The sequence below is a fragment of the Triticum urartu genome, chromosome 5A (genome assembly GCF_056163025.1).
Source record: "Triticum urartu cultivar PI428250 chromosome 5A, HENAU_Tu73, whole genome shotgun sequence".
Lineage (NCBI taxonomy): Eukaryota > Viridiplantae > Streptophyta > Magnoliopsida > Poales > Poaceae > Triticum > Triticum urartu.
The window spans coordinates 496,808,052-496,820,424 of record NC_141877.1 but is presented as its reverse complement, the minus strand read 5'-3'; the positions used below and the strand labels follow the sequence as shown (position 1 = coordinate 496,820,424).

The following is a 12,373-nucleotide window of genomic DNA, read 5'->3' as shown; positions in this document are numbered from 1 at the left end:
TCCGGGACTCCGAACTAACTTCGGTACATCAAAACTCATAAACTCATAATATAACTGTCATCAAAACCTTAAGCGTGCGGACCCTACGGGTTCGAGAACAATGTAGACATGACCGAGACACGTCTCCGGTCAATAACCAAGAGCGGAACCTGGATGCTCATATTGGCTCCTACATATTCTACGAAGATCTTTTATCGGTCAGACCGCATAACAACATACGTTGTTCCTTTTGTCATCGGTATGTTACTTGCCCGAGATTCGATCGTCGGTATCCCATACCTAGTTCAATCTCGTTACAGGCAAGTCTCTTTACTCGTTCCGTAATACATCATCTCATAACTAACTCATTAGTTGCAATGTTTGCAAGGCTTATGTGATGTGTATTACCGAGAGGGCCCAGAGATATCTCTCCGACAATCGGAGTGACAAGTCCTAATCTCGAAATACGCCAACCCAACATGTACCTTTAGAGACACCTGTAGAGCACCTTTATAATCACCCATTTACGTTGTGACGTTTGGTAGCACACAAAGTGTTCCTTCGGCAAACGGGAGTTGCATAATCTCATAATCATAGGAACATGTATAAGTCATGAAGAAAGCAATAGCAACATACTAAAGGATCGGGTGCTAAGCTAATGGAATGGGTCATGTCAATCAGATCATTCACCTAATGATGTGATCTCGTTAATCAAATAACAACTCTTTGTTTATGGTTAGGAAACATAATCATCTTTGATTAACGAGCTAGTCAAGTAGAGGCATACTAGTGACACTCTGTTTGTCTATGTATTCACACATGTATTATGTTTCCGGTTAATACAATTCTAGCATGAATAATAAACATTTATCATGATATAAGGAAATAAATAATAACTTTATTATTGCCTCTAGGGCATATTTCTTTCACGGGGCGCGCGAGGGCAGGGGCGGGGTGGTCGTTCGAGAGAAAGTGGGTCGGGGGGAGATTTTTCTCCTGTGCGGTCTCAGCCTCGCTCGACCCGACAGGCCTGTGTGGGGTGCTTTGACTCAGCTATGTGGAGGCCCTTTTTAGCATCGGTTCGACAATGCCCGATGGAGCCCATACAGTCTACCAAACAGAGAAAAGTGGGTCGGATAGGGAATTTTTAGTCCTATACACTCTTCATGCATGCTACCAAACACACCCTTATGGAAGGAGAAGAAAGCACGGTTCTTTTTGTATCTTTTCTTTGGCTGGAAAAAATGGGGCGTGCGAGGAGGAAATTGGTGTGGCCGTCCGATGAAAAAGGCGAGATTTTTTTTAAGGGAAAAACGAAACTTTAGCAGCACGAGAAAAAGAAACTTCCCGCAAAATAATCCCGCCAAAATTGACCCCACACCCCCCACCCTCCACCCAAAATGATCCCGCCAAAAATTGAAACTTTCCTCCCAAAATGATCCCGCCCTCCATTTCATCTTCCCGCCGCCCCCCATCCCAGCAAGATAACTTCCCCCCAATCCAATCCCGCCCCAATCTCATCTCCCCCCGCCCTCCCGGCCTTCGCCGCCGCCACCTCCGCCGCCGCAACCAAACCCTAGCCCGGCCCCCCGTCGAACCCCACCCTCCCTCCCTCCCTCCCCACCAGGCCGCAGCGATGTTCTACTCCCACTCCGTCCTGGCTCGGAAGAGCCCGCTGGGCACGGTGTGGATCGCCGCGCACCTCGAGCGCAAGGTCAACCGGACGCAGATCGACGGCGTCGACGTCCCCTCCTACGCCGCGTCCATCATGGACCCCGAGGTCCCCATCGCGCTCCGGCTGTCGGGGCATCTCCTCCTCGGGCTCGTCCGCATCTACTCGTGGAAGGTGAACCACCTGTTCCAGGATTGCAACCGGATGCTGAGCGCGGTCAGGACCGCCTTTGCCTCCATGGAGGCGATAGATCTGCCGGTTGACGCGGACCGTGCTCCGTTCGAGGTAATCACTCTGCCGGAGACCTTCAGCCTGGATGATTTGAGCCTTGATGACGCGATTCGTCAGATGGATACGCCGGATCGTCATCGGCGGACCTATGATCAGATCACCTTGTCCGGAGAAGGGTATGTGATGATCACCCTTGATGAGGATGGTGGTGCAGAGTTCACGTCTCCTGCTGGTCGATCTTCAGGATTTGAGCCTGTACAGCATGAGCAGGAGACATTCCCTCCGTTTCTTGAGGATATCATTCCTGTAGATCCTCCTCTGCAAGGCAGTTTTTCAGTGAACCCGATTAATGGGCACCAAGATACACCAGAAGTATTGCGTCGAGCGACTGACAGTGTGTCAAGGTTTGAAGATGTTATTGATGGTGGTGACCCCATGGATGAAGATCCGTCGCCGTTCATAGAGAAGGTTACCACGCCACCAGCAATGCACTCACCTGTATCCCCTGTGCTTCAGACATCCATTCCCAACGTTCCAACACGTATCAGCCATGAGCCTGTTGAAGAAGCTGAAGAACCAGGAGGTGGCGCTGGACTCTTGGCACCTGCAGAATTTGTCCTTGAACCATCTCCACCACCTCAAGTACAAGGTAACAGGAGAAGGAGAAGGGCGAATGCACAGGAGAACAGGAGAAGGCCTATAATTGATGAGGAAATCGTGCTCCCCAATGATTATATGAGTAATCAAGTTGATGGCATTGAACTAGGTAGGCTGGTTCGCAGGAGGAAGATACTGCCCCATACAGCAGTGGATGTGTGGAGGTTCAACAGGATAAGCCAAAAGGACAGCCTCTTCTCTGAACCTCTGGTGCAAGGAATGTGTTGCGATCTTCATAAAGCTTATGAGGGGAACTACCCTCGTGTGAGTGACTCTGATGCTCAGCCTGCCGATGTTGTGAATGTTCGCGACTCTGATGCTCAGCTTGCCGATGCTGTGAATGTTCGTAACAAGGATGCACCTACAAGAAATGCAGATACGCAGGAGCCTGAACCTCACCTCACCTTGAATTCTCTAGGAAATGGAGAGGCAACACCATTTGATTCACCACCTGAGCTCCCTCGCTTCTCTCCACAAAAGGATCTATCACCAGTAAGAGAAGAAGATCACACCCCTTTTGAAACCCCTGGTCGAAGTGGAACCCCGCGGTCTGGACTTGGAGGAACTGGTGCTACTGTACCACTAACACATTGCAGTTATGCATCACTTGGAAAAAATACTGTTGAATCTGATTTCCCATTTGGTACTGATGATCTTGACGAAGATCTACCGCAGTTTCCTGGGCTCATGAATACCCCTAGCATGATATCCAGTGCGGGTACCAGCACCACAGGATTAGGCAGCATCATGTCTACCAGGACAAGGGCTGCCGCCCAGTACTTCAAAGGTATGATGTCTTCAGCCACATTAGAAGACCAGCCAGGGAAATTCAGTTTAAACAGAATCTTGGACGGGAGGACAAAGAAGCAAGCTGCAAGCATGTTCTTTGAAACATTGGCCCTGAAGAGCTATGATTATATCGATGTCCATCAGGAAGAAGCATATGGCGATATTTCAGTTTCGGTTAGACCGTCACTATCGAGCGCTAAACTTTGAACAACTCTGTTTCCCTTCAGTTCAATTAGACTATTTTCTTTCGCTTTCCTGGCCTGTCTAATATCAGTCCTGGTTTTGAATAGTGCTATGTTATTTTATGCCTTCTAAGCTTCGTGCAATATTTGGTGTGTATCTCAGTTTGTGTCAGTTCTGTTCAGAACCTGGAAATGCTAGTGTGAGTGGAGCTGAAGGTGTTTTGTATACATTGTAATCTGTTTCAACCCTCCTTATCTTTGCACCTGTGCTGAGCTACCAACGTGCGATTTTGTTGGTTGATTGTTTGCTGTGTGACTGGTGTTGCCTATGGGAAGGAAGGAGTTGAATGTTGATTTAGCTTTAGCACATGAATTCAATTCTTTTGGTATAATTCAGATTTATGAGTCAATTTCATTGCTGACACTGTCCAGTAATAATGTAGACACATTTGCAGATGATACATCTCCTTTCAGACTTTCTTCAATTGTCTGGCCCACAAAGTAAGAATCTGGTAAATAATATCAAAGTAGTGATCTAAAACGTCTTATATTAGTTTACAGAGGAGATTGCACTCAGAGACCTTTTCTCTTAATGTTTTCCAGCGGTGTGGCCGGGAGATGAATGGTACCAGTCATATCCCTGCAGGTAAATGAACAGAATTATTTTGTAACTCAGTTAGTTGCAGAACAACTAGGTCATCCGGGTTAGGATTTTGCTTTTCCTCTTCTCACTATAAAAGTCTATATCATGTTAGTCATCCCTGCTTAAGCTCTAGCCTGAACAGGGGAAGCTTCCTGTGCTATCTGGATCCTATGTACCACTTGCACCTTGCCTTCATGTTTTAAATTTTGACCCACCAAGAAAAAGCCAGTGGTTATTGGAACTTTTATTTGTTTCTGACATGAAAGTTATCATGTAATTCTTGAATTAATTAGTACTCATTTCTAGATGTTACCCTGTGGGACTGAAAAATGAAACAGTATGTGCTTCATCATGTGATCCTGGCTTCTTAAAAAGAGTTTTTCATTTGTTCTCAACGGAAATTCTTGCCTAAATCTTGCAATGGAGATAGTGTTAACAATGGGGCTGAAGTTTTCCTTGGATGTCTGTCCAGTTAAGGTACCAAAACTTTTCACTCTCCAAGAACAAGCCTGTGGTTATAGCGTCTTCTGTTTGTTGCTCACCTGAAAGTTACCTGTAATTCAGTAATTGTTGAATTATCTATTGATGTTTATTCTGTGGGTGGAACTAATGAATGAACTTCTGTTTATTCACATGTCTGAGATAGAAGGGTCCAAAGGTTAGTGATTTTGATCAATGTTAGCTTCAGGATTGAGCAATGCATGTTTATATTTTGGTTAGATTGTTTAAGTGTACTAATTCAGTCATATTTACATTCACAGTATTAATATGATGCCAAATCTTATTTATGCCATTATTGTTCGGGCATTACCTGAAGGAGAGATCTGTTGATGTCCAAGATAGGTTAATGGTTAGCTTCTCAAAAGAGATCTGTTCGGAGGACATGGGGGCACTAATTTATCTGCCTGCAGATCAATAAAGAATTATTTGGAAGGTCTCCTATCTGATTTTCTAATTTGATCTCCACTACTAAACTTTTGATCTTGCTTGCTATCTCTTTGATTTTGCCCGCATCAGAACTTGAAATTATCTTGTTCTTGTGATATTTCTTGGTCATGCTCTACCACTGGACTGTTGCTTCAGACCAACCAGTAAGTAGGATACTGAGGCATCTGTGACGATAGACATACTGCCATAGGAAGGTAAGCTAGGTTTATGTCTGGTAGAACATTTCCTATCAACAGCAATGCACTAGGACTTCTCCATAACAGATTTGGAACTGCAATGTTTGGTTTACTTAATTTTAGTGCCCATTGTCAGAGTGTCAAATTTATTGGAGCAATATATACTGGAAGTTCTGAACTATAAATGGGTTTATTATCTTATAATATTTGGTTTTGATTGCAGACGGAATGTTGCTACGCATAGGTATAGTGAGCCTGCTTTTGGAAACGCATGGAATATCAGCGTGTTATATTTCCCTTTTTACTGGCTGTGGCCGATGACACTTTTGTGATGACTACTAATTTGTGCACTCAATTTTTTATTTATCTAGCGAGTAAAATTAGATGCACTACTCACGCTTTTGGATGGGGATCTTAATTTCTTCTTCCTTTTTAGGAGGCGTCTGCTGGTTGCTGGTTATGGTTACATTGTTCATGCTTGCGGATAGGGATCTTAATTTCTTCTTCCTTTTCAGGGCACCCCCGATGTGAGTTAAAGGTTTTATCTGTTTCCATTAGATTTACCTTTTGAAACTGTATATCTTTAGGCTTCAATGATGGCTCTTGTGGATACATGTATTAGCAATATTATTAATCGACTTCAGATATACACTTGATAAAAAGCCAATTTCTTCAAAAGGCAAAAGAGTTTTGTCAGTGATGACAGACAAATCATGATTATTCCCATGAAAAATGCAGTAAATACCACAATAGTTTAGAATAAGTATTTCTTTGGGCTTTCAACATATGCACACGATATGAGAAGTGTTGGGTGTACAGAGATGTGCACCGTGAATTTCTTGCAAGTGTGATTTAACTAATCTCTGCGCAAGTGCGAAATGTGCAGTTGAGTTAATGATAATGGGTCTTCCACAGTTCCAGGAATAAATTTGTGTCCCAGATTTGGGAAATGTCCTCTTGATAGATTGTCCTTTCTTGTTTGTTGCAATTAGCAAGTTTAGTGTCTTCAGGTATTGTATATGTTGTATATTAATGACTTGTCCGAAACAAATGCCCCCGAGTCTGCCGCACACTGTTGGCGCGTCTCATCAATTTTCCAGAACTCTTACATGTGCATGTGACTTCTTTTCGATAGTTTATGTTTTGTTCAGATAGTCATACAGTAGACTTTGGGTATGTTGCTGTCATATGGTTTAGACATGCAGTTACAGTCATATCTTCAGCTTAGTGCAATATATGTCAGATTACACAGCTGAATCGGCGAGATATGGATATTTGTTTTGATTTCGCTCCCAGTTCCTAAGTTTGGTCTCAAGCATAGTATTTTTTTTATTTTTTTTTGCAGGGACTCGTCATAGTATTTAGCCTTGCATACTCTCCATGTTGGGACCGATGGTGGCACCTTGAAGATATCGGACAAGGTAGATGGATCTGTGGGGAGAGATCCATTGCGGCGGTCCGAATATACAGGGGTATTGGACAGTTCAGACATGTCCGGGCCGAAATGAGGGAGTAGTCCGTTGGATGAGTTCTCTGCAAGACAGTCCAATCCAAGCATATAGCAGGGACGAAACCGGGAAGCCCCTTGGAGTTGCCCCATAGCCGTGCCGCGCCGTGTTGGGTAGGGTAACGGAAACAATCATCGTGTGATGATGATGATGATGGTGATGATGGGACGAGAGGAGACGCCTCGTGTGTCAGTTGTGCACCAGCCAGGCATGACCGGGTGTTGGGTCACTCCGAGCACGAGCAGTCGCCAGTCGGTGCTCTGGAATTAAACGAGCTGCGGCGCGTACTGTAGCAATTGTCCCGGAGAATCGATGGTGTAGGATTTTAAAGAGAGCTTCGGTTAATTGTTCACTGGCGGGGGAGACGCATGGCGGCCTTGAGAAATCTTGAGAGAAGGCGGCCCATGGACGACGACCGGGTACCCGTGTCGTGTGGGCGCGCGCGTCCGTCCGTCCGTGCCGTGGTGCCGTGGTTCGGCCGCGCGGACCACGTACGGTACCGTCCAGCATATGTGCCCGACCGTATCCTTTCTTCTCGCTACATAAACATTCGCTGGTACCTAGATCGTCTTTGTGTACCTGTGGCTGTGGACCCGTGCACTTGTGTCCACACTGGCCCCAGGCAGTAATTCCGGATGCTTATTGTTATGGGGCGTGATTAACTTAGCGAGCAGGCTATAGCTTCGCGTACATCTTTTTTCTTTAACTTCTAATCTATTTATCTTTAATCATGACAATACAATGAACACAAAAAATAATAAAATTACATTCAGATCCGTATACCACCTAGTGATGACTACAAGCACTGAAGCGAGCCGAAGGCGCGCCGTCCTCATTGCCCCTCTCTCACTGGAGCCAAGCAAAACTTGTAATAGACGTCGGGAAGTCGTTGTACTAAGGCCTCATAGGACCAACGCACCATAAAAGCAATTGCCGCCGTTAACGAGTAGCATAGTTTAGAGGGAACACAGTGACTGACTGAGGATGCCTCTGGCTTTTCATATGGGAAACGTTTGTGTCCATATGACCAGCTACTGTTTCGGCCGTTGGCGTGCGGCTCGTCTGATTGAATGGGGTCCAATGCTCCTTGTTCGCCAACGCACTGCATCCCGTTGTCGTGACGTACCACTATGGTCCCACGCGCCATCCACACCCTTCTTCGTCCCCTTTCTCTCCCTCTCCTTAGCCACATCGACGGGCTCCCCTAATATCATTGGCGGCCCGACACCATCGCTCCCAAAACTCTCTGCCATCGCGTCGCCACGACAATACCTCCCTCTTAGCCCATGCATACCTCAGAGCTTTTTACCACTGATGTGCGCGTTCACAACCTTGCGACGACGCTAGAACCAACGCATAGTGGAGCTGGAATCATTAACGCGGAGCTAGAACTGCGGGAGCACCAATGTCGCGTCCTGTCGTCGACGTGACAGATTTTTGCTGCATCCCCTACCGGCAGAGTTGCACCAGTTGTGTTGCAGAATTGGAACCACACATGCTGGCAAGTTACAACCATCGGTGCGCGACCGCGGTCGGTGCTAGGAGGCGCTGGGGATGTTGGAACCACGGCCGCGACAAGCTGGGACTATCATCGGATTTTGCCGGAACCAACATCTGATTTTGCTGCAACTGACGAAGCCAGAGCTGGAATCGGTAGCTCATTTTGCTACAGCCGAGAATAGGAGCTGGAACTGGGCAACTCTTTTGCTACAACCAGCGAGCCGAATGCTACAACTGGCAGCTGTTTTTGCTACCATCGACAACAGCCACATTGCGCCAGCAACGGCAATGACCGTCTTTTGCTACAACCATCGAACCGAATGCTACAACTGCAGCTATTTTTGCTACCATCGACAACGGCCAAGTTGCGCCGGCAGCGGCAATGACCGTCTTTTGCGACAACCATCCAGGCTAGTGGCCAAATCATTGCTACAATCGGCGGTCGTTTTTTTGGTGCAACCGGGCAAATCATTGCGACAAGGTGACATCGGCAGTTACCATCAGCGACGACGGCCACCGTTTTTTGTTGCAACCAGACAGTCTAGTGCTGAACCGTCCAGCCTAGTGCTAAATCGGCCAAATCATTGCTATAACCGGCGACCGCGACAGCTACCATTGACGACGGCGGCAACCGTTTTTTGCCGTAACTAGACAACCTAGTGCTGCAACCGGTGACAGCGGTAGCTACCACCGGCAACGGCAGCGGCTGCGTTTTTGCTACAACCGGCAAGAACAACAACAACTACCTATGGCGACGGTGGGGCTGTTTTTTTTTGCTGCAACCGGCAACTGCGGTAGCTACCAAGTCCACGGGTGACTGCCACGATGATGAGCTACGCAGATGTTTTTGCGTGCGGCGATGTACTAGCGGCGGCGTGACCTGTGGATCTGCAAACAGTCTGGCATCGCGAGGTAGAGGATGAGCGCGATCCGTGCGGGAGGATTTCCCCCCTCTCTTTTTTGTCCGCGAGGAGCTCCGCAAGATAGACGATGAAAGCCAGCTGCGATCGTGCGTGTACCATGGGCTGTGATCGAACAACTGAGAGGCGACCGGCCGAAAGTTTCGAGCCGGCCGACCGGCGCCCATATATTGGGATTTTAAATAGGAGTAGCATACTAGTGCCACACAATGCCATGTGGTTGGGGATGCCTCTGCTAAAAGTCGCCAGGGCCGGGTTACAATATATCGATGGATGACGTGTACCGAATGTTCCAGGATTACGCCCGCAGCTGAAGCGGTTCATCGACGGTCGGTGCCCCAGCTACGTACGTATGTGCCGACACGGTGGCAACGGCAACGGCCACGACCACATGTGCGAGCGTACTTGCGCGCATGCCTTTCTTTCTTTTTGCTGTTCGTTGGAGATTCGTGACTGATTGCCGGAAAAACGTCAACAACAGGTAGCGTCAGGTCTGAACCCCCATGGTTTCTGTAGGCGTTTGGCCAAGGAGTGAAGCTTCTTGAGTCGTCACCGCAACTCCTGCAAAACGGGTAGTATATACGTTAGTTGTGTGCATTGTGTACTAATTTGATGTTAGATACATTCATTTGAGAGATAAATTTTTTCGGACGGCCGAAGTACCACGTTAACAATATCGGTCAGAGGAAAATGTCCTTGAAGAACGGGGTGTCGCTTTGTTGGCTAGACGCTTTAGTACACGGCTAGGCTGTGTTCGAGCCTCGGCTCTGGTGCGTTGTGCTCATGGTGTTTTCTTTTATTAAAGAAAATGCCATCATAGGCTAGTTCTGATCAGTATCGTTTTTTAAGAAAAAGTCCTCTATATAAAAAAAGGCAGAACTCAAAGATTGCCTATATAAAATCTTCGGAGTTTAATGGATTTTGATGCATCCGTATATATGAACAGAAGCAGCGATGATTTCCGAAAATGGCATGCTATTGTCACAACTTTGATGTTCCTCTTGTTAGAGTTAGATGACGGCCTTTGGCCTTTTGTATTCTAGCCCCTTGGCATTCTTTTATACATGTATATATGATGGCCTTGGCCTCTTAATAATATCAAGTTGTATATTTCCCTAACATGGTATTAGAGCATTGTGCTTCATCCGATCCCATCTCGCGTCCGCCAGTACTCTTGCCCGTCACTGTCCTCTTCCCTGCTGGCAGCCACCGCTCCTTCCCTGTGGCTGATCGCTGCTGCTGTTTTGCCACACCCACCCGCCCGATCCAGCCCCACCATCACCGGTTGTTGTTCTATCTTCCAGCACCACCACATCTAGCCACCTCTCTTCACCACGCCACAACCAGATCGAAGAGAAGAAGAGAGCGAGGGCCAAGGGAAGATCGGGAGTACCAGGGAGATCACGGGTATCTGATCCCCTGCGCGAACAGCACCTCATCCGGCTTACCCTACCTAGGGCGCCGACCCTTCCTCTCTGTCAGACCGCCCCCGAGAAGGCCGTTCGCCGTCGCTGGGAGCAGGCCGCCCGCGAGAAGGCCCTCCGCCGCCGCCGGTAATCAGGCCGCCGCCCGCTGCCTATCCGGGGCTGATTCTCTGGCCGCCACCGGCTCCGCTCCATCTCGCTCGTCGGACACGCCTGTGCCGCCGGCGACCCCTGCAGGCTCGCCTGTGCCTCTTCCGCTCGACCGTCCGTGAACGAGGCCGCTTCGTGTGTTATCCTGAACGTGGGCAACTCGGGCCACGTTTTGGGCCTCGGCTGCTATTGACACCTTTGGCCCTGTTTGGGGCATATTCTGTTGGATTGGAGATTGAGTTTAGAAAAAAAAAGAGTAAAAAAAAGAGGTACAATGCTTTCGTCGGGTACACCTCTTCATCGCCGCTCGATGTTTTTTGGCGGTGTTCCATACATTGATCCTGTCTCGCACATGCGTCTTTCCTCGGTGCTTGGTGCTCGCCCGTTTGGAGATGGTGGTTGTCGCTCTACTTCGACACCTTTTGCGACTTCCACCAGTGTTGTTGGCCGCTCTACATCGACTCCTCTTGCGGCTTCCGCGCGCGGTGGTCACTGCTCTACGTCTACTCCTCTCGCGGCTTCCGCGCGCGGCGGTGACCGCTCAACGTCGACTCCTCTCACGGCTTTCGCGCGCGATGGTGATCGCTCTATGTCGACTCCCCCAGTGGCTTCCACATATGGCTCTACGTCGACTCGCTACTCTCGGTCGACTCTACACGCGGCTTCCACGGGTGGTGAAGACTGCTTATTATCAGCAGGTGTTTCTACCTCAACCTCTTCCGCCGTGTCCCTGTCTCCACATGAGATTGCGCAGTTGCAATCTCTGCTTGCTACTTGGGATTCTTCACCGACAAGTTCTGCAAGTTCCGTGACTGACTCTTCTGGCACTGAGAAACCACCTTCTACTCATTCAGGTACATCCCCATGGATTCTTGATACTAGAGCATCTTTTCATATGACATATGATTCTTCCACTTTGACCTCCATTCGACCTGTTGAGTCTCCTGTTCGTGTTCTTACGGCTGATGGCACTCCCTTGCATGTAGCTAGTCGAGGCACTCTTAGCACTTCTTTATTTCATGTTCCCTCTGTCGCTCATGTTCCTCGACTTACCATGCAGCTCATATCTGGTGGTCAGATTGTTGACTCTAGTTGTAGGGTCATCCTTGACTTTGATTCATGTTCCGTCCAGGATCGTCGCACGGGCACTCTACTTGGTGCTGGCCCTCGACGCTCTGATGGTCTTTGGGAGCTTGACTGGCTACGTCTTCCTTCCGCTGCCACCACTGCCAGTCTCGTAGCCCCTGTTGCTACATCTACTAGCTCTTTTCAGCAGTGGCATCATCGTCTTGGCCATTTATGTGGTTCTCGTCTCTCGTCTTTGGTTCATCGTGGTGTTCTGGGGTCTGTCTCCGGTAACGCTTCGTTAGATTGTCTGGGTTGTAGGCTTGGTAAGCAGATTCAGCTACCCTATCCTCACAGTGAGTTGGTGTCCGAGCGCCCTTTTGACCCCGTTCACTCTGATGTTTGGGGTCCGGCTCCCTTTGCTTCAAAAGGGGGTCACCGCTACTATATATAGACGATTTTTCACGGTACACTTGGATCTATTTCATGTCTTCTCGTAGTGAGGTCTTATCTATATACAAAAAATTTG

General features: G+C 48.0%; 1 protein-coding gene across 1 annotated transcript; it reads left to right on the top strand.

Moving 5' to 3' along the window:
• The first annotated feature begins 1,540 nt into the window (after positions 1–1,540).
• Positions 1,541–3,765, top strand: LOC125510029 (sister chromatid cohesion 1 protein 3-like). The gene has a single exon (XM_048675119.2). The coding sequence runs from the start codon at positions 1,616–1,618 to the stop codon at positions 3,533–3,535; it is 1,920 nt and encodes a 639-aa protein (XP_048531076.2). The 5' UTR covers positions 1,541–1,615; the 3' UTR covers positions 3,536–3,765.
• Positions 3,766–12,373: the final 8,608 nt, after the last annotated feature.

What these genes read in the sequence shown, in the direction of transcription:
- LOC125510029 (XM_048675119.2), top strand. Translation starts at nt 1,616, where the DNA reads ATGTTCTACTCCCACTCCGTCCTGGCTCGGAAGAGCCCGCTGGGCACG.